General features: G+C 39.8%; 1 protein-coding gene across 2 annotated transcripts in view; it reads right to left on the bottom strand.

Annotated features, from left to right (window-relative positions):
• The window catches only part of FBXW2 (F-box and WD repeat domain containing 2), a 31,980-nt gene extending 7,542 nt beyond the window's left edge, over positions 1–24,438 (bottom strand). The window contains exons 1-7 of one of the 2 annotated variants that reach the window (XM_082657611.1): positions 24,385–24,438; positions 24,174–24,282; positions 18,742–19,251; positions 10,186–10,380; positions 7,996–8,129; positions 2,834–2,920; positions 2,053–2,222 (exon numbers count right to left, since the gene is read on the bottom strand). In XM_082657611.1, coding sequence (XP_082513737.1) covers positions 2,053–2,222; positions 2,834–2,920; positions 7,996–8,129; positions 10,186–10,380; positions 18,742–19,231 — 1,076 coding nt within the window. In that variant the 5' untranslated portion in view covers positions 19,232–19,251; positions 24,174–24,282; positions 24,385–24,438. The remainder of the gene's footprint in view (positions 1–2,052; positions 2,223–2,833; positions 2,921–7,995; positions 8,130–10,185; positions 10,381–18,741; positions 19,252–24,173; positions 24,283–24,384) is intronic. The other variant, XM_082657612.1, reaches the window with a different exon arrangement.

The following is a 24,438-nucleotide window of genomic DNA, read 5'->3' as shown; positions in this document are numbered from 1 at the left end:
AACCTTTAGAGACTCTCAAACTCTAAGCATTAATCAGATTATAATACCTCTATTCCACCTTGCCTCTTCACCCCTCTCTCCTAAATTTTAATTCAAAACAAAAACAATATTAAACTATCAAAGATCTGATTTTCCCACGGTGACTAAGGTCATATCTGTGGGGAACTGGTTCCAGGAACCCCCTGGATAACAAAATGCATGGACGCTCAAGTCCTTTGTATAAAATGGTGCAGTATCTGCATATAACCTACACACATCCTCCCGTATACTTCAAACCATCTCTAGATTACTTACATCTAATACAATGCAAATGCTATGTAAATAGTTGCTGGTGCATGGCAAATTCAAGTTTTGCTTTTTGGAACTTTCTGGACTTTTTTTTTTTTATATATATTTTTGATCCTCAGTTGGTTGAATCTGTGGGTGCGGAACCCATGGCCAAATGTACTCCAATTTCTTACTTTGCAAAGAATCAAGTTCTTTCAAAAGTTCCTTCTCTCTGGCTTGCTGGTTCCTTAAGCATATGCCTGCCCGATGATCCAACCACAGATGGATGGATGGATGGATGCTGGACTAGGGTGAGCTGTGGGATATTGGGCAAGGCCCTTATCCTCTCTCAGCTTCAGTTTCCCCATCTATAAAATGAAGAGGTTGGACTAATGTTTTCTGGTATCTGTTCCAGTCTTTTTTTGTCAAAATGTAATCATCAATCATTTCTAGAAATTATTCTGACAGCTTGGAAATCTAACTGGTTAGAAATGTAGGTCTAACTCCAGGAAGACATAAATGAGGTTGTAACTTTACAACCAGAGAGACTGGGCCCACCAAAGTCCTGCGGGCTAGCGGGATCAGATTCCATACAAGTTGACCTCAAACAGTCATGCATAAAAACAATGAAGAAAATGTTCAGTTTCTGTCCCCAGGCCAGCACTTCCTGACATGCTATGGAACACTAATTCTGTGAGCTGTTAACATGTGCTCCTCAAAACAAGGGCTCTATGCACAATACATGTGAAGTACAGTAGGTTAAACAAATTAAAACAGGTTTCTTTATATAGGACTTCTCACACCTATTAGTAATAAAAACCTGTCAGGTCGTCTGCTAGGTCCTCATTACAGGCATTTCATTTAAACTTTACTTTACAGGTGAGACAATTCAGACACAGAAAGGTTAAGAAACTTACATAAAATCACACAGCTCATAAGAAAGAGAACTAGGTCTTAAACCAAGCTTTATTTATCACCAAAGTAGGTTCTCTTAATCACCATATGTCACTGGCTTCCATCAGCCTCCAATATGCTAACAGATACCGCCAGTCTCCAAGAGGGGTCTATGATATACAGTGAATCACAAAATTATTTGTCTACAGACCTCTATTTCTTTCATTGGAGAGAAACTTTGCAGGTTGTAACTTTCTCCAAGTTTCTCTGTCTTTCTGCCAGTCAGCGGAAAGCCACTCAATCCCTCAACACAGAATTTCAACTGACCAGGAAGTAGAACTTAAAATATTAGAACCAGAGGAGATCTGAAAGATCTTTTCATCCAAACTCTTCATTTTCCAGAGAAGCTGGAAGGGGAATTCAGAAATTCTTAAAGTGGAAGTAACTCAAAGTAAGAAGACTTAGAATCTAGACCCTTTACATTCTAACATATAACTCTAATTTAATTACTGCCTTTAAAACATTTTTGTGTGAGATTTTCAGCACACAACTGATGGACTAAACATTTCCCCAAAGCAAGTTACTAACTGGTTTATGGAAATATTTAGTCTTGCCTTTATTATTATTATTATTTTTTTTTTTTTGCGGTACGAGGGCCTCTCACTGCTGTGGCCTCTCCCGCTGCGGAGCACAGGCTCCGGACGCGCAGGCTCAGCGGCCATGGCTCACAGGTCCAGCCGCTTCGCGGCATGTGGGATCTTCCCGGACCGGGGCACGAACCCGTGTCCCCTGCATCGGCGGACTCGCAACCACTGCGCTACCAGGGAAGCCCTTGCCTTTATTATTAAACTGCAACAGACTGTTAAAGGTAAAGGTCCAAGGGAATATTACCTGAGAATATCATAACTGGCAAAGTCCCACTGGTAGAGACCCAGTGCCGAACTACAGACAATGTATTTGCCATCAAAATGAAGTCTTGGCTGCAGGCAGATACTTCTATCCTCAGAGACAGACAACGTCTTTAAGCACTTACAGTTAATTTCTCTCCCAATTGGCCAAATCTACAGATAAGAGAAAATTAGGAAAGATGAGAAATCACATCACCATAGAAAAGCTTGTCCTTAAACAATGTGGCCTGTGTTTGCTGACGTCAAATACAAAGTGAAGTAAACTGGAGAGACCACAGGTTTTACAGCTGAAGCATGGGTTCAAATTCTGATTTGGCACATATGTGTTGCGTAATCTTGGGTAAAATATTTAACCTCTTTGAACCTTAGTTCCTGCAGTGAAGACGGTTAGTGCCTACCATATGGAACAGTTTAAAAGATGCAATAAAAACACATGTAAGAGTGCTCTGTAAACTTTTTTGCAAATTGCTATTATTATGACACAAGTAAATGTTTATGTTTTCATACTTTAGATCTAAGAATTGAGGAGAGCAGGAGATATATGTCTTAAGAAAAGGTAAGAACGCATTGAAGATAAATTTCTGTGGATTTTTTCCCCCTTCATTTACAAATCAGAGTTAGAAACTGCCTAGAGCACAGGAAAATGAACAATTCTCTTTCCAGTGGGTTTAAGAGGGCTTAAAGACATTCCTTCCTCCCTTGAAATATTCCCCCCGTGCCACACTCTTTCATAAGGCAAAGTAATGGAGGGAAAAAAACCTCACCTTGATCTCATATTTGTCTGCACTTAAGAGGATGTAGTCTCCAGGGCTGTGCAAGAGAGACTTGACTTTGCACTTTTGCAAGACCACCTAGAAACAATAAATATCCATGTTACAGAAAGATCCTTTTAGTACTGTTCCTACCCCTATTAAAATAGGAAAAAGAGCTCAAAATGATATGGTATATGAGTAATCTATAACTCTATGTTAACTATAACACAAGTTAACCTTTACTAAGAGTTTTACTATTACCAGGTTCTTTAGATTATTAGCAAGACCTAAAAGTGTCTAATGTTGGCAGCATTTACTCTTAGCTTTAGTCTGGAAGCATACATTACGACTGACTTTAAAAATTATAAAACGTGGGCTTCCCTGGTGGCGCAGTGGTTGAGAGTCCACTTGCCGATGCAGGGGACATGGGTTCGTGCCCTGGTCCGGGAGGATCCCGCGTGCCGCGGAGCGACTGGGCCCGTGGGCCACGGCCGCTGGGCCTGCGCGTCTGGAGCCTGTGCTCCGCAACGGGAAAGGCCACAGCAGTGAGAGGCCCGCATACCGCAAAAAAAAAAAAAAAAAAAAAAAAATTATAAAACGTGACTTCATAAAAAATGTGAGGGATAGGAAAGAAAAAAGTCCATTCACATAATAGATACAAAGGACCTGTTTTCATAAGCATGTGCATCATAAAGGGAAAGGCACTCGACTTGGGACCAGAATCTGTCATATGTTGACTCTGCAACCTTGGGCAGGACCATCTAACCTCTTCATTTCTCAGTTTCCTCATCTTTAAAATAGGGGATGGGGCACCTATTATCTCAAATAATTGTAGTGAAAATGAAATAAAACAAAGAAAATAATAATGTAATGGAAGCTAACATTCCATTAGCATGTGGGATAATCTGTAAACACTAGCTTCTGGTTATTTTAGGAATAAATAAGCATAAAGTGAGAGGGGAGGCCAGGCTCACTCATTCAGAAGCCTGGGTTGCAGATTCAAATGAAACTGACAGACCTGCTACTGAGTGCCAGGCACCTTGCTGGGTTCTGTCCCATCATCTCATTTAGTACTCACAGGAACATCTAGCAGATGATGAAACTCAGGCCCTGAAGGGAAGAGTAACTTATCTAAGACATCTCAGTCAGTGTCCTGGCCCCAAGTCCACTGTTTTTAACATAACACCAACTTGTATTATATAACTTTTCTATTTAAAATTGAATGCACCCAGTACAGAATTTTTTTTCCCAATGTTTTTATTGTCGTAAAATACACATAACATAAAATGTAGAATCTTAACCATTTTTAAGTGTACAGTTCGGTGGTATTACTGGTCTTCTCACACAATCACCCACCCAGTCTAAAAGCCACTAGTCATCAGATTCTTTCTTCTTCTTTGCTCCCCATGAGTAAGTTCAGTTGGCTTTACCTTAAAGACACATCCTTCGTGTATGCCTTTCTCTTTCTTTATTGCCACCCAAGTCCAAGCCGTGGGTCTCTCTTGCTTAGACTACTGCAAAAGCCTAACTGGCCACTCTGCATCCACTTGTGCCCCACTGTAACCCATTTTTCACTCAGCAGTTATCTTCTTTTTTTTTAAAATTTGCTTTTAAATTAATTAATTAATTTATTTATTTTTGGCTGTGTTGGGTCTTCGTTTCTGTGCGAGGACTTCCTCTAGTTGCGGCAAGCGGGGGCCACTCTTCATTGCGGTGCGCGGGCCTCTCACTATCGCGGCCTCTTGCGGAGCACAGGCTCCAGACGCGCAGGCTCAGTAGTTGTGGCTCATGGGCCTAGTTGCTCCGCGGCATGTGGGATCTTCCCAGACCAGGGCTCGAACCCATGTCCCCTGCATTGGCAGGCAGATTCTGAACCACTGCGCCACCAGGGAAGCCCAGCAGTTATCTTCTTAAAAACATGAAATTACACCAGACTCTTGCTCAGAACTCATCACTTGCTTTCTACTATACTTACAATAATCCAGAATCCTTAAAGAGGTCTAGTAAAGCGTACATGATGGCCCCTCTCCCACACCTCCCCCAACTACAGCACAGCTCCGCTGGCCTTCCAGGGCAACAGCTTATCAAATGTTCTAGGCTCTTTCCCACCCCAGGGCCTGTGCACGTACGGCACCCTCTGAAACACTCCATTTACAGTTACCTCCCATTTATTCTTCACATTTGGCCCCTTCTCTAAAAGCTTTACCTGAATCAAAATGAATTAGACCCTGCACTTTTCCTCCATAGCACTTAACACAATTTGTGAACTTGTGAAATTACTAATAACTATTCCTCCTACTAGACTAACATTCGCATCAAGCCTGGGTCTGTTTTGCTCACTCCTGCATCCTTAGCCCCTCACAGAATAGCATGATAAACTCAAAAAAAGTGTTTCTGCATGGCATTTCCACTTTTTACATGGCTTTTGATTCTCACAGCAATCGTTTTTTTGAAAACTAGAAGACATCACAACATTCTTCTAAAGATCCTGTACATTTTTGGTTCACTTCTTGCAAGCATTATTTTCTCCTCCTTCCTCCTTCCCTTTCTTCGCAATTTATTTAAACTAAAAAACCAAAAAACACTGTCCACCCATTTCTCCCACTCCCCACATCCCACCCCCGGCCTCTGGCAACCACCAATCTGTTCTCTGTATCTATGAGCTTGGCTTTTTTTTCCCCTGTAGAGTCCACCTATAACAGAGATCGTATGGTATTTGCCTCTTTTTTGTCTTACTTCACTTAGCATAATGCCCCTGAGGTCCATCCACTTGTCACATATGGCAAGATTTCATTCTTTTTTTTACGGCTAAATAATATTTCAATACATATATCCCTTCATCCATCTATGGACACTTTGGTTGTTTCCGTATCTTGGCTATTGTAAATAATGCTGCAATGAACATGGGGGTGCATGTATCTTTCTGAGTTAGTGTTTTCAATTTCTTTGGATAAATACCCAGAAGTGGAATTGCTGGATCATGTGGAAGTTCTATTTTTCATCCTTTGAGGAACTTCCAAACTGTTTTCCGTAGTGGCTGCACCAATTTACATTCCCCTAAAAGTGAACAAAGGTTCCCTTTTCTACACAATCTCACGAACACCTGTTATTTCTTGTCTTTTTGATAATAGTCATTCTAACTAGTATGACGTGATATCTCATTGTGGGTTTTTTCCCCCTAATATTTATTTAGTTAGTTGCCTGTGCTGGGTCTTAGTTGTGGCATGTGGGATCTTCATTGCCACGTGTGGGATCTTTGTTGCAGCATGTGGGATCTTTTTTATAGTTGCGGCATGCAGGATCTAGTTCCCTGACCAGGGATCGAAACTGGACCCCCTGCACTGGGAGCGCAGAGTCTTAACCACTAGACCACCACGGAAGTCCCTCATTGTGGTTTTGATCTGCATTTCCCTGATGATTAATTATGCTGAACATCTTTTCATTTACTTGTTAGTTGTTGTTTTCATTTATCATCTACATGTCTTCTTTGGAAAAATGCTCAGATCTTCTGCCCATTTTTTAATCAGACTGTTTGGTTTTTGCTATTGAGTTGTATGAGTTATTTATCTATTTTGGATATTAGCCCCGATCTGATGTATAATTTTCAAATATTTTCTCCCATTCAGTAGGTTACCTCTTAATTTTGTTAAGTTTCTTTTGCTGTGCAGCTTTTTAGTATGGTGTAGTCCCACTTATTTATTTTTGCTTTTGTTGCGTTTGGTGTTAGATTCAAAAAATCATTGCCAAAACCTATGTCAAGATGCTTACGATCTCTTCTTCTAGTCTTAAGTTTTATGATTTCAGGTGTTAAGAAGTTCAAATCTTTATTCGATTCTGAGTTAATTTTTATGTATGGTGTAAGACAGTGGTTGAGTTTCATTCTTTTGTAGGTGGCTGTTCAGTTTTCCCAACACCATTTATTGAAGACACTGCCCTTTCCCCATTGTATATTCTTGGCTCCTTTGTCATAAATGAATTGACCATATATACGTGGGTTTATTTCTGGGCTATCTATCCTGTTCCATTGATCTATGTGTCTGTTCTGCCAATACCATAGTTTTAACTACTGTATCTTTGTCATATAGTTTAAAAGCATGATGCCTTCAGCTTTGTGCTTTTTCAAGATTGCTTTGGCTTTTTGAGTTTTTTTGTGGTTCCATACAAATTTTAGGATTATTTGTCTTATTTCTTTGAAAAATGCCATTGGAATTTTGATAGGGATTGCACTGAATATGCAGATTGCTTTGGGTAGTATGGACGTTTTAACAATACCGATTGTTCCAATCCATGAGCACGAAATACCTTTCCATTTATTTGTGTCTACTTCAATTCCCTTCATTAATGCCTTGCAGTTTTCAATATACAGGTCTTTCTGTTATGTACTGGTTAAACTTATTCCCAGGTATTTTATTCTTTTTGATGCAACTGTAAATGGGACTGTTTTCTTTATTTCTTTTTCTGATAGTTCATTATTAGTGTACAGAAAGGCAACAGATTTTTGTGTATAGATTTTACATCTTGCAACTTTACATGTAGTTTACAAGTTCTAACAGTCTTCTGATGGAGTCATCAAAATACCACGCATCTGCAAATACTGACAGCTTTACCTCTTCCTTTCCAACATGGATCCCTTTTTTTCTTTTTCTGCTCTGTCTAGGACTTCCAATTATATGTTGAATAAAAGTGGCTAGAAACCAGCACAATGTTCTTTTAAAGAGCCTGTACATTTTTCTTCCACTTCTCGCAAGCATTTTCTTTTTTAAAATGAAAATTACTTTTCTGATTTAAAAATATGCTTATCCTAAAGGGAAAAAAGTACTCAATTCCACAAGAAATAATCATCTTCAACATTTTAGTGCAAAAACACATTTAGAAACTGTCGTCATACTCTACATAGTTTTTTGTAAGTAACCTGTTTTATTTGCTCCCTCTGCCCACCTAATATATTGTGGGCATATTTCCATGTCCGTAAGTCACTCATTCATTAAACTATTTACTGAGTGTCTTTTACATGCTGGCCATTGTTATACACCGTCATGCTTTGTGGTTGTATCTATCCCATCTTATGACTCATCTACCACTTATGAGGCAGCATCTACCATCCTCCATCCCACCCCCAGCTCCCCCACCCTCAGCAAGACTGATGTCAACATTTCTTCTGTAAGTCTTCCTACCTTGGTGACCCATTCTGTGTGCCCGGTGAGTGTGTTCAGGCACGTCCCAGCAGATAAAGCCCATACTTTCACAGTGAAGTCTGCAGAGCCACTCACCAAGATGTCCAGTTCATCATTGTAGTCGACGCTAAACACTAGTATATACAACACACACAAAGTTAAAATACGCCTTTGCCTGTGGGTCTTTCATAGTAGAGTTCAATTACATTTATTCTCCCTAGCTGCCCAACTGTATAATTTCTCAACCAGAACTACTGTAGGAATGATGCTTTCTCAGCTAGCAATTTTATGCTAAAAAATATATCCATTTCAAAATTCTTTTTATTATCATAGCTTATAATTCTAAGGATGAAAAGCTCCTGGAATAGTACGATCTCTTATACTTGTACTAGGTTCAGAGTGGGAGGTAAACCAGTGTAGTAGATAATGGCATTTCTTCTCAGGACTGCCTGCCTGATACTACACGTAACTTATCTAGCCTATGCAGGAAAAACAGAACGTAAGTGGACCAACTCATATTTGTACTATTTACTGCAGTAAGATAAAACGTCAAGAGTATAAGCTGCAAAACAATACCCATACTCAAAAAAAGCCAGTGTAATGAGAAAAACAAAACAAAGATCTTAAAGGTCAGACTGAGCCATTCTCTCAAACTGTCTGATTTTCTTTAGAGCTCTATCCCCAGCACCTAAAACAGTGCCTGAGTATAGCAAGTACTCAAATATTTGTTTTTTAAATGCCTGCCAAGCCCTAAAGGAATACTGGGGACCCAAAGATGAAGACACTGCTCTTTTCTTTAAGGAACTCAGACTAAGTGAGGGGTGGAAGAGGAAGTCCAAAAAAAAAGATAAATAAATGTTTACCTCTTGCTAGGGAAACACCAAGGAGAATGACTAACTCTGCCCAGGGGTATCAGGGAGGACTTCAGGGAAGAGGCGATATTGGAGATGGGCCCTGAAGGATGAGTAGAATTTATCAAGAAAAGAAAGAGAATACTGCAGGTAGAGGGAACAGCAAAGGCATGGAGTTAGGTAAAGCCACAGCAATGTCCAGGGAACAGCAAAGAGGAAATTTTTTAGAACAGGGCTCTCAAAGCTGACCAGGTATAAAATCACCTGGAAGTCAATGTACAACCCTGGACACTGTGGAATATTACACTCAGTTTGATATATAAGTTCCATGTTAAATCATATATCTTCAAAATATTAATTTCTACAACAAACAAGTGGTAGCAGAGAAGACTGAAGAAAAATGTACAGGATGACAAACAAAATGGGGGGGGACTTGGTTTTTTGCCACAAAACATCTAGGTTTACATTAAAGAATTACTGAGTACCAGGTACGGTGCAAGGAATTCAGGACCTAAGTGTGAATAAGACACGCAGGATCCCTGTCCTTCTGGAGCTTACAGGTTGGTGGGGAAACAAGGTTATCATACTTACTTGTATTGATATGGTAAGTGTTAACACACGTATTGGGAAACCTACAGCAGAGAAACTCAACCTGTTTAGGGAGTACAGGAAGGCTGCTCATAAGTGTCTCAAGAGCATAGACTATGATTCTCAGGGGCTAATGCAGTGGGTAAAGGGCCGAAAGGAAGAAGGGAGCAGCTGCACAAGAGGCTGGGAACTACATCAACATGATTTCTGCAGAGTTCCAAAATACAGCGAAGCAGAGGGAGAAGCTCAGATCTGAAGGGTACGTTCAAATGACCAGTTTTTTACAAACTAAGGCTGCTGTAAAATTATTGTCAACCAAGCTTCAATTTGATGTAATCTGTATAGTCACTCCAAATGATTTCCAGTCCTAATTCTACAAATAGAGTGGACTGAATTTACAAGTGTAGCACTTACTCAATTTGGAGGTATGGAATCTGATCAAAACAGAGGGGGCTGACTGTTCAGTAGGATATAAATGAAATAGGGGAAAAAAAGAACTGCCTCTCCTAGCATAAGGGTATAAAGGACATAAGAGTTAAAAAATGGGCCAAGGAAAAGAAAAATTAGGGGGAAAATTCCAAAAAAAGAGTAACTTGAATAAAGGGATTAACTGTAGTGACTGAGAAAGAAATTGGGGGAAAGGCAGGTTAAATTAAAAAACAAAAACAAAAAAGGGATCACATTCTTGGCTCCTGGCTTTAAGGAATGAGGGTAAAGTAGCTGTTGAAACCCTTGAAGAAAGGCAACCCACCCGCCCCCGTGTGCCCCCGGAAGTGCTGGGTCCTGGCTCCGGAACTCCATTCCCAGCAGGCCACAGTGTTGTCAAAGGAGCCTGTCACAAGCTTCTGCTCATCAAACTTCACCGCTGCACAAGTGTGGGTCTGGATGCCATAAACACACTGCCCTGTGCTCACATCCCATAGTTTTGCAGACAAATCATCTGACCCTTCAAGAGAAAAACAGGGAGGTTAGTAAGAAAACAAACACTAAAGAAGGAAAATCAATTCCCCAAACCATGGTATTCTTAAAGGAGAACCTTAACAGTCACCTCCTCTAGCACTCTCACTTAATAGCTGGGAAAACCAAAGCGTGGAGACAGTAACACAACTTGCTCTGGGTCACCAGAATACTGTTAACAGCCCTGGGACTGAATCCAAGCCTTTTGGTTTAGTCCTTTTCCCTTAACTTTCCAGGTTATAGCGTGGTGTTAGACTAAAGCACCCCTTGGTGCTTCCACTTGTAAATTCTCCCAAATTTTTGGCTATCATGAGCTCTCTGATTTAAGCTCAAAATGGTGGGTACCACCTATGACTGGATGTGTACACTTGCATGCCTGTCCATTACCCAACAATTCTGAACAAATAAAGAATGGTGAATAGTAAAGTTGTCTGCTGGAACATGTTCTACTCTAAGGCAAATCATAGATAAGCCTCCAATCACTGGTTAATTTCTGCAAAGACTAACTGCTAATTTCTTGAGCCATCCTGAAATATGTGAAGGAACTTCAAAGAAAACTAGACATAAATTATTCGCAGACGTTCACAACAACTCAACAAAGAGCTTGTAAAGCCTCTTAAGATTCTGCAGAAAAGAGGGTAGGTTTTACTTCTGCCTCTGATGAAAATATTATACTGATTATGGTGACAATTCAGGACTTTGTCTTAATCACATTTAAAATCCTAACGATGAACACATGTCTCACAATTTACCTGTATAAAGGTAAGAATAAGAACTGACAAAGAGGGAATTCCCTGGCGGTCCAGTGGTTAGGACTCTGCGCTTCCATTGCAGGGGGAACAGGTTCGATCCCTCATCAGGGAACTAAGATACCACATGCTACACAGAGCAGCCAAAAAAAAAAAAAAAAAAAAGAACTGACAAAGAAAAAACCATTCTGAAGCTACAAAAATGTAGTCCCTGTAATAAGGACATGGCATCTTGGAAAAGCACCAACTGATCAGTTTTCTAAAAGTTTAAATGACTAAATAAAGTTAGCCACAATGCCACCTTTAAGGGTTGATCAAGAGCCACTGTTTCAGACAATGGAAAAATAGCTATCAGTTATGAAAGAGGCAGAGTATGAATTTCAACTGGGACAAACCCTATGAGAGCATACTGAAATGAAGACTATATTTGTTGTTATTTTACTATTTAAGGATTCAGTTTCCTCTCTATAAAATGAAAGGCGAGATTTGGCTGGTGGTTCTCAATGGGCATATGAGGCATCAGAATCTACTGCGGAGCTTTATCAAAACACACGTGCAGGGCCCTATCTTCACAGATTCTAACTTAGAACATCTGAGGTAGGATCTAATTACTGTAAAAGCTTGTTAGGTGATCCTAATGTATTAGCAATGCATTGAGAACCAATAATCTAGAACAATACCGTCCAATAGAAATATAAGGCAAGACACATACACAATTTAAATTTTTCTAACATCTACTTTGAAAAGTACAAAAAAAAGGGGACTTCCCTGGTGGTGCAGTGGTTAAGAATCCGCCTGCCAATGCAGGGGACATGGGTTCGAGCCCTGGTCCGGGAAGATCCCACATGCCACAGAGTAGCTAAGCCTGTGCGCCACAACTACTGAGCCTGCGCTCTATGAGCCCGCAAGCCACAACTACTGAGTCCACGTGCCACAACTACTGAAGCCTGCCCACCTAGAGCCCGTGCTCCACAACAAGAGAAGCCACCAAACGAGAAGCCCACACACCGCAATGAAGAGTAGCCCCCGCTCGCCACAACTAGAGAAAGCCCACGCGCAGCAATGAAGACCCAACGCAGCCAAAAATAAATAAATTTATTTTAAAAAGTACAAAACAGGGAAAATAATTTAATATTTTTAACTCAGTATGCCAAAAATATTATCATCTAACATGTAATCAATATAGAAATTAATGAAATAGTTTACATTCTAAGTCTTCAAAATCCAGTGAGTACTTCCTATTTCACATCTCAGTTTGAACTAGCCGTATCTCAAGCGCTCAAAAGCCATACGTGTTGAGTGGCTACCACACTGGACAGCACAGGTCTAGATAATCTTTAAGGTCCTCTCAGCTTTTTGGTCCAGTCAGCATTTTGTGACTATATTTCTAGGAAGCAAAGCAGGAAAAGAAATCATTTCAGATCCTATCTTAGCTTGGTTCTGATTTATTGCCAGTGTTCAGCCAGGGTCTCATTCATTCATTCATTCAACCCATATTTAGAGAACTTGTGTGTCAGGCAGGGCTCTTGCTCTTATGGTGCTTAGTCTTCCTATGAAGACAAAAAGGCTAAACAAACAATAACACTTCAGTACAGTAAGTGGTGGGCAGTACAAAAGCCCATAGCAAATACAAGGGGGGGATAAAAGGAGAAAGCGCCCCAGGTGAAGCTCCACTGAGTTTACAATCGTGCACCTCAACATCGAGGTGTTCCATGAACATGCCTCAGGAGATGGAGCGACTGGCTCCACAGCTATATCCTCTACTCTGCTGTTAAGCCGGGCTGTGCTGTAGGACTGTTGGAAGAAGGAATTTCATGGCTTAAAAAAACCCCCCAAACTTTCAGGTATTAACTAGCTGAAATCTAAAGGATGAATGAAGTAATCAGCACCCTCTCCCCAACCGAAAAAAGCAGTATATGCCAGAGCTCAGCCAAAATTTCTGTAAAAGACTAGACAGTAAATATACTAGGCTTTTTGAGCCCTAGAGTCTCTGTGGTAATTACTCCACTCTGCTGGATCCAGCCCCTGCAGTTCGTGGTTTACCAATCGCTGGAATATAACTATTAAAGCACCTATTAAATATCCCTATATATTACATAAATATACGTGACTAGGCATTGGGGTCGATTCATAAAGAACTACTTGAATCCATTCTAAAAGCTACCTAGGAATTATTTACAATGCTTGTCAAAATGCATTGCCTAAAACATGGACACTGATAACAGTTCGGTATGACTGGGAAATAGTGGCAAGGTTAGGCTGGAGAACTCGGTCGGGAGGATGTTTAACTATGACCTTATCTGCATTTCTGAAAGATCACTGTGGCTGCATCAAAGAAAATGGTTTGAAGGGGAGCAAAACTGGAAGCAGGAAGGCCAGTTATAAACTAGGAGGGGGGATAAAGAAAACGTGGCCTATACATACAAAGGATTATTATTCAGCCTTAAGAAGGAAGGAAATTCTGACATACGTGACAACATGGAGGAACCACGGAGACATTATGCTAAGTGAAATTCAGTCAGTCACAAAAGAACGAACACTGTAAGATTCTACTCTAGGTACTCTAGGTACCTAGAGTAGTCAAATTCAGAGACAGAAAGTAGAATGGTGGTTGCCAGGGGCTGCAGAGGAGGGAATAGGGTGTCATTGATTAATGAGTACAGTTTCAGTTTGGAAAGATGCTAAAAGTTCTGGAGATAGATGGTGGTGATGTCTGCACAACAATGCACTTAAAATGGTTAAAATGATAAATCATATAGTTTACCACAATCTGATAAAAAAAGGGAAGGAGATTATCTAAATTAATTATTTAAACTAGTTTATATAGGAAAACATGAGGCCATTCAGTTTTACACCCTAATAAACATCAGAAAACAATCAGGTTGGGTAAAGAGGTTGTAAATGATACAGTGTAGAGGAAAGTGAAAGGGAACTAAATGTAGACTATTTTTCATTATATAAAAGGGAGAAAAAGCCCTCTCAACTCACAAAACAATCTTTGATATAAAAATTACAGAGATGGGTAATGTAACAAAGGTAAGCAGAAAAATGAGCCGTAACCCAAACAGAGTAAGCTATCTTATCAAGTTAAGTTTAAATATTTAACTGGTAGAATCAGATCTCAGCTCTCAAACCACCCCTCTGAGTTATCTGACTCTGTTAACCAACTGAATAAACATTTACCAGTGCCTCTTCAAGTCAGGCAACTTTCATTCTCCTTCTTGAAACTCTCTTCATTAGCCTTGTTTCTTTACCTCTCCCCTTTCTCTGAATACACACTCAAAGGATCCTCCTATGCTCTATCTTCTCCTCTCTCCATCTCCTTTTAAAATTTCACTTACAGCCATAGCTGTGATGTGACTAACTCCTAAATCATTCTCTCTAGCCCTGAGCACTCTCCAAAGCTCTCACCCAGCATTTCCAGATACTGTGGGAATCTCCACTTAGACATCCAACTGAATTCAGTTCATCCCAAATTGAATTCCATCTATCCTCTTGAATTTATCCCTTCATTTTCTATTCTTTTACTACTACTACTATCTTCCTAGTTATACACGCAGCTAGAAGCCTTCAGCCATTTTTGAAATCTCCCTATTCCTTACCACATACCCAATTCATTGACAAATCCTGTCAATTCTATTTCAATAGCTGCTCTTCTCTGCAACTGCTACTTTTAAAAATCTCTACCCTGACTATCCTATATCTAGACCTATTTAAGCTCATCTAAACTGCAAGACTAGTCATTTAAATTGCAAGCGCAAGATGTGTCTATGTCAAAGGGTATCAACAGAATTAGTATCATCTCCTAGGGGGAACACTTCAGAAATTTCTAGGGTGGCTTCACTGTCACAATGAGAGGACATTACTGGCATCTACTGGGCAGAGTCCAGGAATGCTGGACATCCTGCAATGTTTGCAGAGCACAAAAAGAATCTGTATTCTGTATGACATTCCATAAGGTTCTGCCAGATATTTGTAAGTGAAAATCTTAGTTATCTGACTGAACCTAAAATCTGTTTTACAAAGAGTATTAGCAGTTTAACTGTATACCTAATTTTCTATGAGTGTAACTACCAGATAAATTGAGGAACGACGTACTTTCCTGGGAACTCTGCTAAGAGTCTTTCACCATTTGAAAAGATGGTGTCACAGATGATACAAAATACAACATGATACAAATGTGTGACACAAACACAACATTCTGCATTCACAGCTGTCATGTTCACAGTAATAGTACACATAGGTGTAAACATCTGATTACTTTACCACCTTCTAAGCCATGCTTGAGCACGTGTTCAATATGTATTACTTTAAATCACAGTCCTCTTATTTCTCCTCTGGATCAAAGTTTGGGTATTATATTGATTTTTAAAATGTGTACTTATAGATAAGTTACTTCCATGATAGGAGAATACTGTAAAATATGTCATCCAAAGAGGACCTGGGTCTGACAGAAACAAGAAACACTAGCTTATCTGAAATGGAAAGCTCTGAACTCGGCCCTTTTTCTGCTCAAAAATCTTTCATAGTTTATAGAAAACTGTCCAAATACATGTTCCTGGCATTCCAGGCTTGTGAAAACACAGCCCAAGCCTATTTCTTCAGATTATACTCTAGGAGTCTCTCCCTAATTATATTCTAAGATTTCAGCCAACATGGGTTTTCTTTATTTTCATCCTCCATGCTTCATGCTTGGCCCTTTCGAATGCTGATATTCCTATTGGAAAGCCCTGTGTATCTCAACTCTCCAAAAATCTATACATTCTTCAAGACCCAACATAAACACTGCTCTACTTTCCCAAATGGAAGAAATCATTCCTTCTTCTGAACAATTATATAATTTTATTCCCTCATACAATTGAACAGTATCACTTTTTTGGTTGGTCTCTCTTTTAATTAAGATATAATTGACATATAACATTACATTAATTCCAGGTGTGTAATGTAATGATTTGGTATCTGTATATACTGTGAAATGTTCATCACAGTAAGCCTAGTTAAATATATCATTTGATCATACCTCTTTTATAGCTCTCGTTTTTCCCATTCGAATGTTAAGCCAGAGGTTACAACACAGCCACTTATAGGTTGAATATGACCCAACCACAATATTTTAAAATTCTGAATAATACTTAAAAATTAATACTTTTTAAAAAAATGAGGGTATTTCACAAAAATTTAGACTTGGGGCTTCTCTTGAAAAGTCAGATCTGACAACTCTGAGCCTGAATCCCACATGGCAATAATTTACTACAGTGGAGCAGCAACTATCCACTTCAGTGTTTTCTTATTAGCCACAGTTCACACGGAGACCTTTACTTAATCAGGTTACCTTCCTGATCCCAGTGTGTACGTTCTCTGCAGAAAGAACTGCTCTAATTCAGCTATGCATGCCCTCACACAGTCTGTCTGTCACACAGTAGGCATTTTATAAATAAATACCTACTGAACAGCACAAAGCACAACAGTTTCCTTTCTTACCATTTCAGAAATAAGCGGAATAACTACCTCATTCAATCCATACCATGTTAATTTTTAGCATTATCGATCTTTTTGGTAATACTGTTTTATTGCTTGCTTAAGGGCTAATTTGAGAGTCACTGTAAATTTATTGCCAAATTCAGAATTTCCCAATTCAACCACAGTGAAAATACAAGCTCTTAAGTAACAAAGTGATACAAACACATGTTTAATTCTATTAACAAATATTTCTCACTAGTTAACAGTCCCAGGAATGCTGCTTTAAACTAATGCTTTGGATCATTTTCAATAAACAAAGCATAATTTTCCATATGCCAACCTGGTGAATTTAATCGTACTAAAAATAACATAGCATATAGACCCACCTGGAGAATAATCTTAAAATGCAGGGTTGGGTCCACAGTTATCTGCAGATATTAACTGTCCAGGTAGTTAAGGAATTCAGTGAATGTATTCCATTTACTTCTGTGACAAGTAACAGGTTTTACGGCATTTTAAATGCGAAGTTTAACAAGAAATTAAAAAAAAAAAAAAGCTGGAATTGGTTCTGAAAATGAGTCAACTGCCAGTATTGACCCAAGTGTGAATAAATGCCAAGCTCAAAGGCAATACGGCATCTTAATCTTTAAAAAAAAATTACCTGCCGGTGATCATGACGCGAAAAGGATATTGAAAAGCCATCACCACAGCTGGAAAAGTACATCAAAGTGTAAAAGAACAAATGATGTTGTTCCAGTAATCAGGCTTTTTATAGGACAGGGAAAATAATGTAAGCACGGAGTAATTTCAGGATGGCAAACAAACAAGACCATGAAATGCCTTAAATTTAATGTTTATTTTATAAAACTGACAAAGTGTCTAGCATTTCAGAGAATGTCACCACGTGAGAAAATGTACATCCTCAATGAATAAAGAAATGCCATTTTAAAACAATATTGAGAAATCATACCTCTCTTAATTATTAAAAATATTAAAACTGAGTCTGGTAGGACTCTGAGGGAGAAGCAGGTTACTTTAGACTTTGCTGTGGGCACAGCATCAATCCACTGTATCTGGAAAGGACATTTAAGAGGAGCTAGAAAATTATTCATACGTCTGGATCTTGTGATTCTACTCTGAGGCTTCTGCCCCAAATAAATAATTCAAGGGGAAAAAATAATGCAAACAAAAATATTCATAAAAATAGAAACAACCTGAATATGCATAATACGGAAATGGCTAAATAATTATGATATATTTACACAAAGGAACAGTATATACTATTAAAAATGACAACTATGTAATTTAGGTAATACTCAAGTGTTTATTAGAAATCATCCTGGATGATTTCTAATCATCCAGAACATGGAGTATCCCTATACTATATATATTATATATGATGGAAATAAATAGGCATTGCTATCATTGGTTAAGAACTGCCTAGAGCCATTCTAAATTTTGCTTGAGAATTATTTACAACACCTATCCAAATGTATTGCCTAAAACATAGGCACTAATTATAATCACACATGTAGAAACACATGCCCATTATAATTGGAAGATACACATAATTTTAATTTTAATGATTACATTTGTTATAAAAAGTTACCTAACTACTTGCTTAGTTTTAAAATACCCAACTGTCTTCATTCCCATGCCCAAACTCTTCTAAATCTTCTCACCACAGGATCTTAGAGCAAGACAGAAATATCTCCTTTTCCATATTTTACAGACAAGGGAACAAACAGAGAGGTTATATAATTCTTCCAAAATGACCTATTTGCTAGGACTAGACAGCAACTTTTCTACTGTTTTTTCCCCTAAAATCATAGCTGATAGAAAAAAAAAAACCCAACATGGAGGACTGTACATGGAAGAAAAGCACAGAAACAAGTAGAGCTTTCTGACACACATCACGTTTAAAAAAATGTCTGGAGCTTTCTTCTCATAAAATTTTATAAAAATAATTGTCTTCTCAGAGTGAAAAAGGATAAAGAGGAGAAAAACCAGTCAGGGATGGAGGGATAATGCCATTATAGATATATAATTAACAATTGCCATTCTCAAGCCTGAGGAGTATTTTGTTCTATTTGTAAGACTACACTCTATGAAATGCAAAAAAAAGTTCCAGGCTCTCTTACCTGTACAGAGGAGTCCATCTTTGTAGTAAAGTGCATACACTCTGGCACTGTGTCCAATTAATGATGAGGTCTCAAAGGCTTCATGGTCCTCCAGTTGCTTCATTCTCAAAATAGCCTTCAAATAAACCTTCTTCCAGTGCAAAGCGTCCTGAACAGAATCATCTATCTGCCAGCCCAAATTTTTACAGGCAGTCTGCCACACCTCTGTACAGGCACTTATCACCTTATTCCACTGTTTAGAGACGAGGCAGCATGTGAGTAAAGTCTGAGGATCGAGCCATTTTAACAAATAAAAACTGAGCTCCAGGGGAAGGAGTTTGAGGAAGTCCCGCTTGAGGAGAGTCTCCAGGTTATTGGAGAGATGCCTGAGCTGGACTGCCCCACTCAGACTAATCAGGTGATCCAGAGTTTCATTTTTCTGCAAGTCCGTCAGAGAAAGAAATGTAACAGAAATGTTATCAAGCCATGTCTCAAAGTCCTTTCTCTCCATAAGGTTATGGAAAAATTTACCTGTGGCACATCAAAATATTGTATTAGTTCTGCTCAAAATGACCGTTCAAGCAAGACTGCTAACAAATGAAGTATTAAAAATTAGTGTAAAAAACTTGGCATTACAACATTATGCTTAGTTACATTACAACTTTACAGTTAATACACTGTATTTATCTGAAAAATTTCCATGCACACAAAAGAAAATACATTTGTGAAATCAAACTTTAACAAATCATGACCTCAAAACATAACTCAATGAAATTTATGCTGGTGTGTGCGTGATTTGCTCCTTTTGGAGTCTAGCACATGCTACATGCATCTCCACAGTAAAAGATTTACAGAGTATTCATTCCTTATGAAACAGTGTATTCTATACAATGGAACCCCCATCAAAACCATCATAATACCATTTCCTTAATACACTCTATTTGGGCACTAAAATCACAAAAATAAGCACAAGGATGTGACAACCAGAAAACAAGTCTCCGGAGCAGTAATTTGAGACATTGGTCATCATGCTAGGTACAACGTGACCTGTTACTAGAATCACAGAACTGACTACTGGCTTTTGCAATAGATATTCAGGCAAAAAGGTTTGGGAAAGAAAAATAAGCAGATGCAGTAAGTTATACGGCTCATGTATTCTGGTTCTTCCACTTCCTTTATGGCACTGCCTTTTATAACGTGAATTACCAAAGGCCTTATCTGGCCTTACATAGTCTGTTTTTATAAGCCTCATATGAGCTGGTGACAACTCTTAACCTCATGTACCCCCAGAGAGCCATGAGGGTCCTGGAAGCCTGCACAAATAAGACAAATTAGTAACTCTGATGCTTAAAAAACACCCAAAGAAAGGGACCATCATCTTCACTTTGCCGATGAGGAAGCTGCAGGTCAGGGAAGGTAAGTGATTTGCCTATAGCCAACAGAGCAGACTGAAAGCCAGTGCTCTCAAGATCAGTACTCTTCTAAACACACCAAGTGTCTCTCTCTGAAGCCAGCTACCACCAGGAGAACTGCAACCTGGTGATAGAATCTGGGAGCACCAAGCCTGATTATATACCACCTTCCCCTTTAGGGCTAGATACAACAAAAAAAATTTACAAGTATCCAGCAAAACATACTATGTCAAGGTGTCAACACACTCTTAACAACGGGGACTAAACTAACAGGAAGAGAACAAAAAATAAAGCAAATCACGTAAAAACCATCGTTCCCATGTTGGTAGGCCATGTTGGTAGATATTAGTGCTGGGTACATGGAGGTTTTTTATTCTATTTTCATATGTTGAAACATTTCAATGATTAAAAAAAAGAATAAAAACTTTCCTTCTAATCTGATCCCTCAGTTTCCCATCAGATTATCATACTAATTTAAAAACTTTATGTCCACATTAAGGGCTTCCCTGGTGGCGCAGTGATTAAGAATCCACCTGCCAATGCAGGGGACAAGGGTTCAAGCCCTGGTCCGGGAAGATCCCACATGCCACGGAACAACTAAGCCTGTACGCCACAACTACTGAGCCTGCGCTCCAGAGCCTACGAGCCACAACTACTGAAGCCCGTGTGCCTAGAGCCCATGCTCTGCAACAAGAAAAGCCTCCGCAATGAGAAGCCCTCACACCAGAACGAAGAGAAGCCCCCGCTCACCGCAACCAGAGAAAGCCTGCACGAAGCAACAAAGACCTAATTCAGCCAAAAATAAATAAATAAAATAAATAAATTTATTAAAAAAAAAACCTTTATGTCCAAATTAAGTTAGAAGAGGAAAATAAACTCCTTTCCATATATGTCACCTAGATCAAGGTTTACACAAATATCCAGATCTCATCGTCCAACTTTGTTAATGTTAAGGTATGTAAAAATCATTTTCATTAATTTCCCAATATCAAATTTGGTGGGAATGTTATTAGACAAAAAGCAGTCAAAGCAAATAAACCTCTTCCAATCACATCATCTGTTGTCTAATATTTTTGAACAGTGAATGGACTTTAATCCTCAGGGTTTGGGCTAGGTAGGATTTATTAATTTAAGGATTTACTTGGCTGCCAAAAAACGATGATTTCACCAAAAGTTTTATCAACTTAACACAAGATAACAAGCCTCCTGGGACTTCCCTGGCGGTCCAGTGGTTAGGACTCTGTGCTTTCACTGCCAAAGGCCTGGGTTCGATCCCTGGTCAGGGAACTAAGATCCCACGAGCCACTCGGCGCAGCCAAAAAAGAAAACAAACAAACAAAAAACCAAAATAACAAGCCTCCTCCTTTTTCTGTATCCTAACAACCTTTCATCTATAAAATTTCTGGAAAAGTTTTACTTTAAAAAAATCATTCACAGCAAGACCAAAAAAAAAAGTTTCTGTGGACATTCACAAAATGTCACAACAGCTAATTAGTTAATACTGGCCAATTAAAAACATAACCAAAACATCTGCCCAGGCATCATTTTTTGCAGTAAGAAGCAGGGGGGCTTCCTCTATCTCACCTGCACCGCCACACACACACAGTATGCCACAGGTCCATCACAGAAACGCTGACATTTATGTAAGACGAACTGTTGTTTAAATGGACACAACCCAAATTTATAATACCCGTGAAAACAATATCATTACCAAATAACTAAGAGACATCATACAGCATGCCAAATCAATGTATCCGTGACACTACAGAGATTATGGGACGAGTTTTCCAACGAGCACCTTTAAAAACCCAGCCATTTCTGATATTTATATACTCTCCTAACTCCTAATAAGAATTTTTCTTCCCACTCTTACATTAGAAATTGCCCTTTAAGCTACTGAACCCTTTACGGGAGGCTCTTTTCCAGTTCTTCATCTTTCACTGTCATGAAAAAGGCATCTTTTTAAAATAAAGCAGGCCCCATTAACTGTGCAGAATGCACTATTAAAAAAAAAATCAGCTTTCGTTTCTCTAAAAAATTGAACTGACTCTGGAGAGAACTTTCTTAAGGTCACAGGTCTAAACTGAACTCTTAGAGAGCCTCTAGGAATATCATGTACTGGCAGCAAAGGTCCCACGGGGAAAACTTCAGGAAGTGGGATTTCAATTCAACTGAAGGAGGAGCTTTTAAAACACCAGAGCTTTCCAATAATGGAACAGCTGCCTCCGGAGTGGTGAGCTTCTCATTACTGGGAATGGTCAAGGACAGCTGGATACAGAGGCAGAATGAGGTAAATGAAAATGCTTTGGAGCAGTCAAACCTTTTACTGATTCAGCCACTTCCTCTGTGATCGTGGACATGTTCAACTAACTTCTAAGCTTCCGTTTTGTCATCTGTAAAATGGAAGCTAGCTCACCTTGAGGGCTGTGAGAATCAGGACCAGAGTAGGGACATGCCTAGCACAGGGCCCTTGTAAGTTTTATTACTATGAATACCTGGCAGGAAAGCTCCACTAACATCCCTTTCAACCCTATGACATTACCACAGTTTATCTTAAGATGGCTTAAAATACACAGACCAAAAAACTCAAGTGCTCAAACTTACTGGGAATTTAATTTTATAATTAAGGGCAGTTACTGACTTGAGGCTATGATTTCCCACCAGGTGCATTTTCTCTCCACCCTCTCCACACTCCATGGTGTCTCATCCTTTATTTTCCCCCTCACTTAAGACTAAACATTAAACTTGCCCTTCTGCCCTCAATAGTAACAATCACAAACCTCTGAAACAGGTGGATGATGAAAAGATTCCTAAACTGGGAGATGGGAGACCTGGGTTTGGTCTCTGGTTCTACCATTAACTCCCTATGTTCCCTTAGGCAACTCTCATTTTTGTACTGGTTTGACAGACTAAAGTACTACTCATAGATATTACCTCACTTGATTTTCACAACCTCGTGGAAGGTATCAGAATTGCCCTTAACTAATAAATGAGGAAATTTATGGCCCCAAAGGTGGAGTGACTGTCCCAGGGTCCCACAGGAAGGAGCAGGTGCAACATCTGTCCCAGCCCCCACCCTCCAAAACCAAAACCAAACCAAACCTATACTCCCAGGTCTTACTAAAGATACAACATTCTCGATTAAACATGATGAATGCATTTTCCTCTCCTCCCTCAGGACCCGGCCTAATCAAGAGAGAAAGCAAGACACTTGTTGCCCTTGGCTTCATCTTCCCTCTCTTTTCTTATTAAGTATAGCCAGCAATTTAAGAGTACAGAGGCTCTGAACTTATCTAAATGAACTTACATACTTATATTCTGAATATTCAAGAAGCTAGTAACACTGGTTGCTTCCAGAGAATGCTGGAGGGCTGAGGAATAGGGGTGAGGGTCCCTTTATGAATTTAAAACCGTGTGAATATCCGTTCTGTGTAAATCCGCCTTCAGTTTTAAGATGAATTTTTAAAAGCTTTGAAAGAATACAAATAGTGTTTCTGAAATAAGGGCTCTGCAACACCACTTGTTGCTGGGTGACCCTGGGCAAATCGCTTCACCGATCTCAAGCCCAGTTTCCTCACTTACAAAAGGTAACCACGAACAGGTAACCCTACAAGGGTTTTTAAGAGGAATAAACAAGATAATGCACTTAAAACGTTTAGCACAGTACCCGCACACTGTAAGCCTACAACAAATGCCGATTACCATCATTATTCAGCATTAACCTTGTTATATTTATTGCAAACAGCACTACACATACACACCTGTTTCCATGGCATACCCACAATTATGGCGCAGTCCCTCACATTAGTACAGCGCTTTATACTTCATAAACCACCTCTCCACACTTCATCATCTTTCAAACTCATGGCAGCCCTGGGACATGACTGTTAACTCATTTCCCAGCTAAGGAAACTGAGGCACTAGGAGGCAGTCACTCCGAGACTCAATTCTCCCATCTCTAAAATCAACTCCAGATCCCTTCAACCCGTTCGTCGCTCCCGGGTCCCCTGCTCCCGGAGCCGTGTTCCGCGCGGCACTGACCTGAGCGAGCGCCCCGGGGCCCGGGACCTCGCGCCGGGTTCACACCGACTAGGCGCGTTCGGGCCGCCAGAGCCTCGCAGCGGCCGGGTCCGCTCCGCAGCCATGGCGCCTGCAGGGAGAGAAAGACAAACAGCCCGAGGCGCGGCGGGTCAGCAGAGGCGCGGGCGCCAGGCAACCCCCTCCCCGACCCGGGCCCGCCTCAAATACAGACCTGGACCTGCGGCCGCCGCTCGGGTCCGCAGCCTCACAGGGGAGCGGCTTCCGG

This window comes from Grampus griseus (genome assembly GCF_964374135.1).
Source record: "Grampus griseus genome assembly, chromosome: 6".
In the NCBI taxonomy this organism is placed as follows: domain Eukaryota; kingdom Metazoa; phylum Chordata; class Mammalia; order Artiodactyla; family Delphinidae; genus Grampus; species Grampus griseus.
This window is presented reverse-complemented; position numbering and strand designations above follow the sequence as displayed.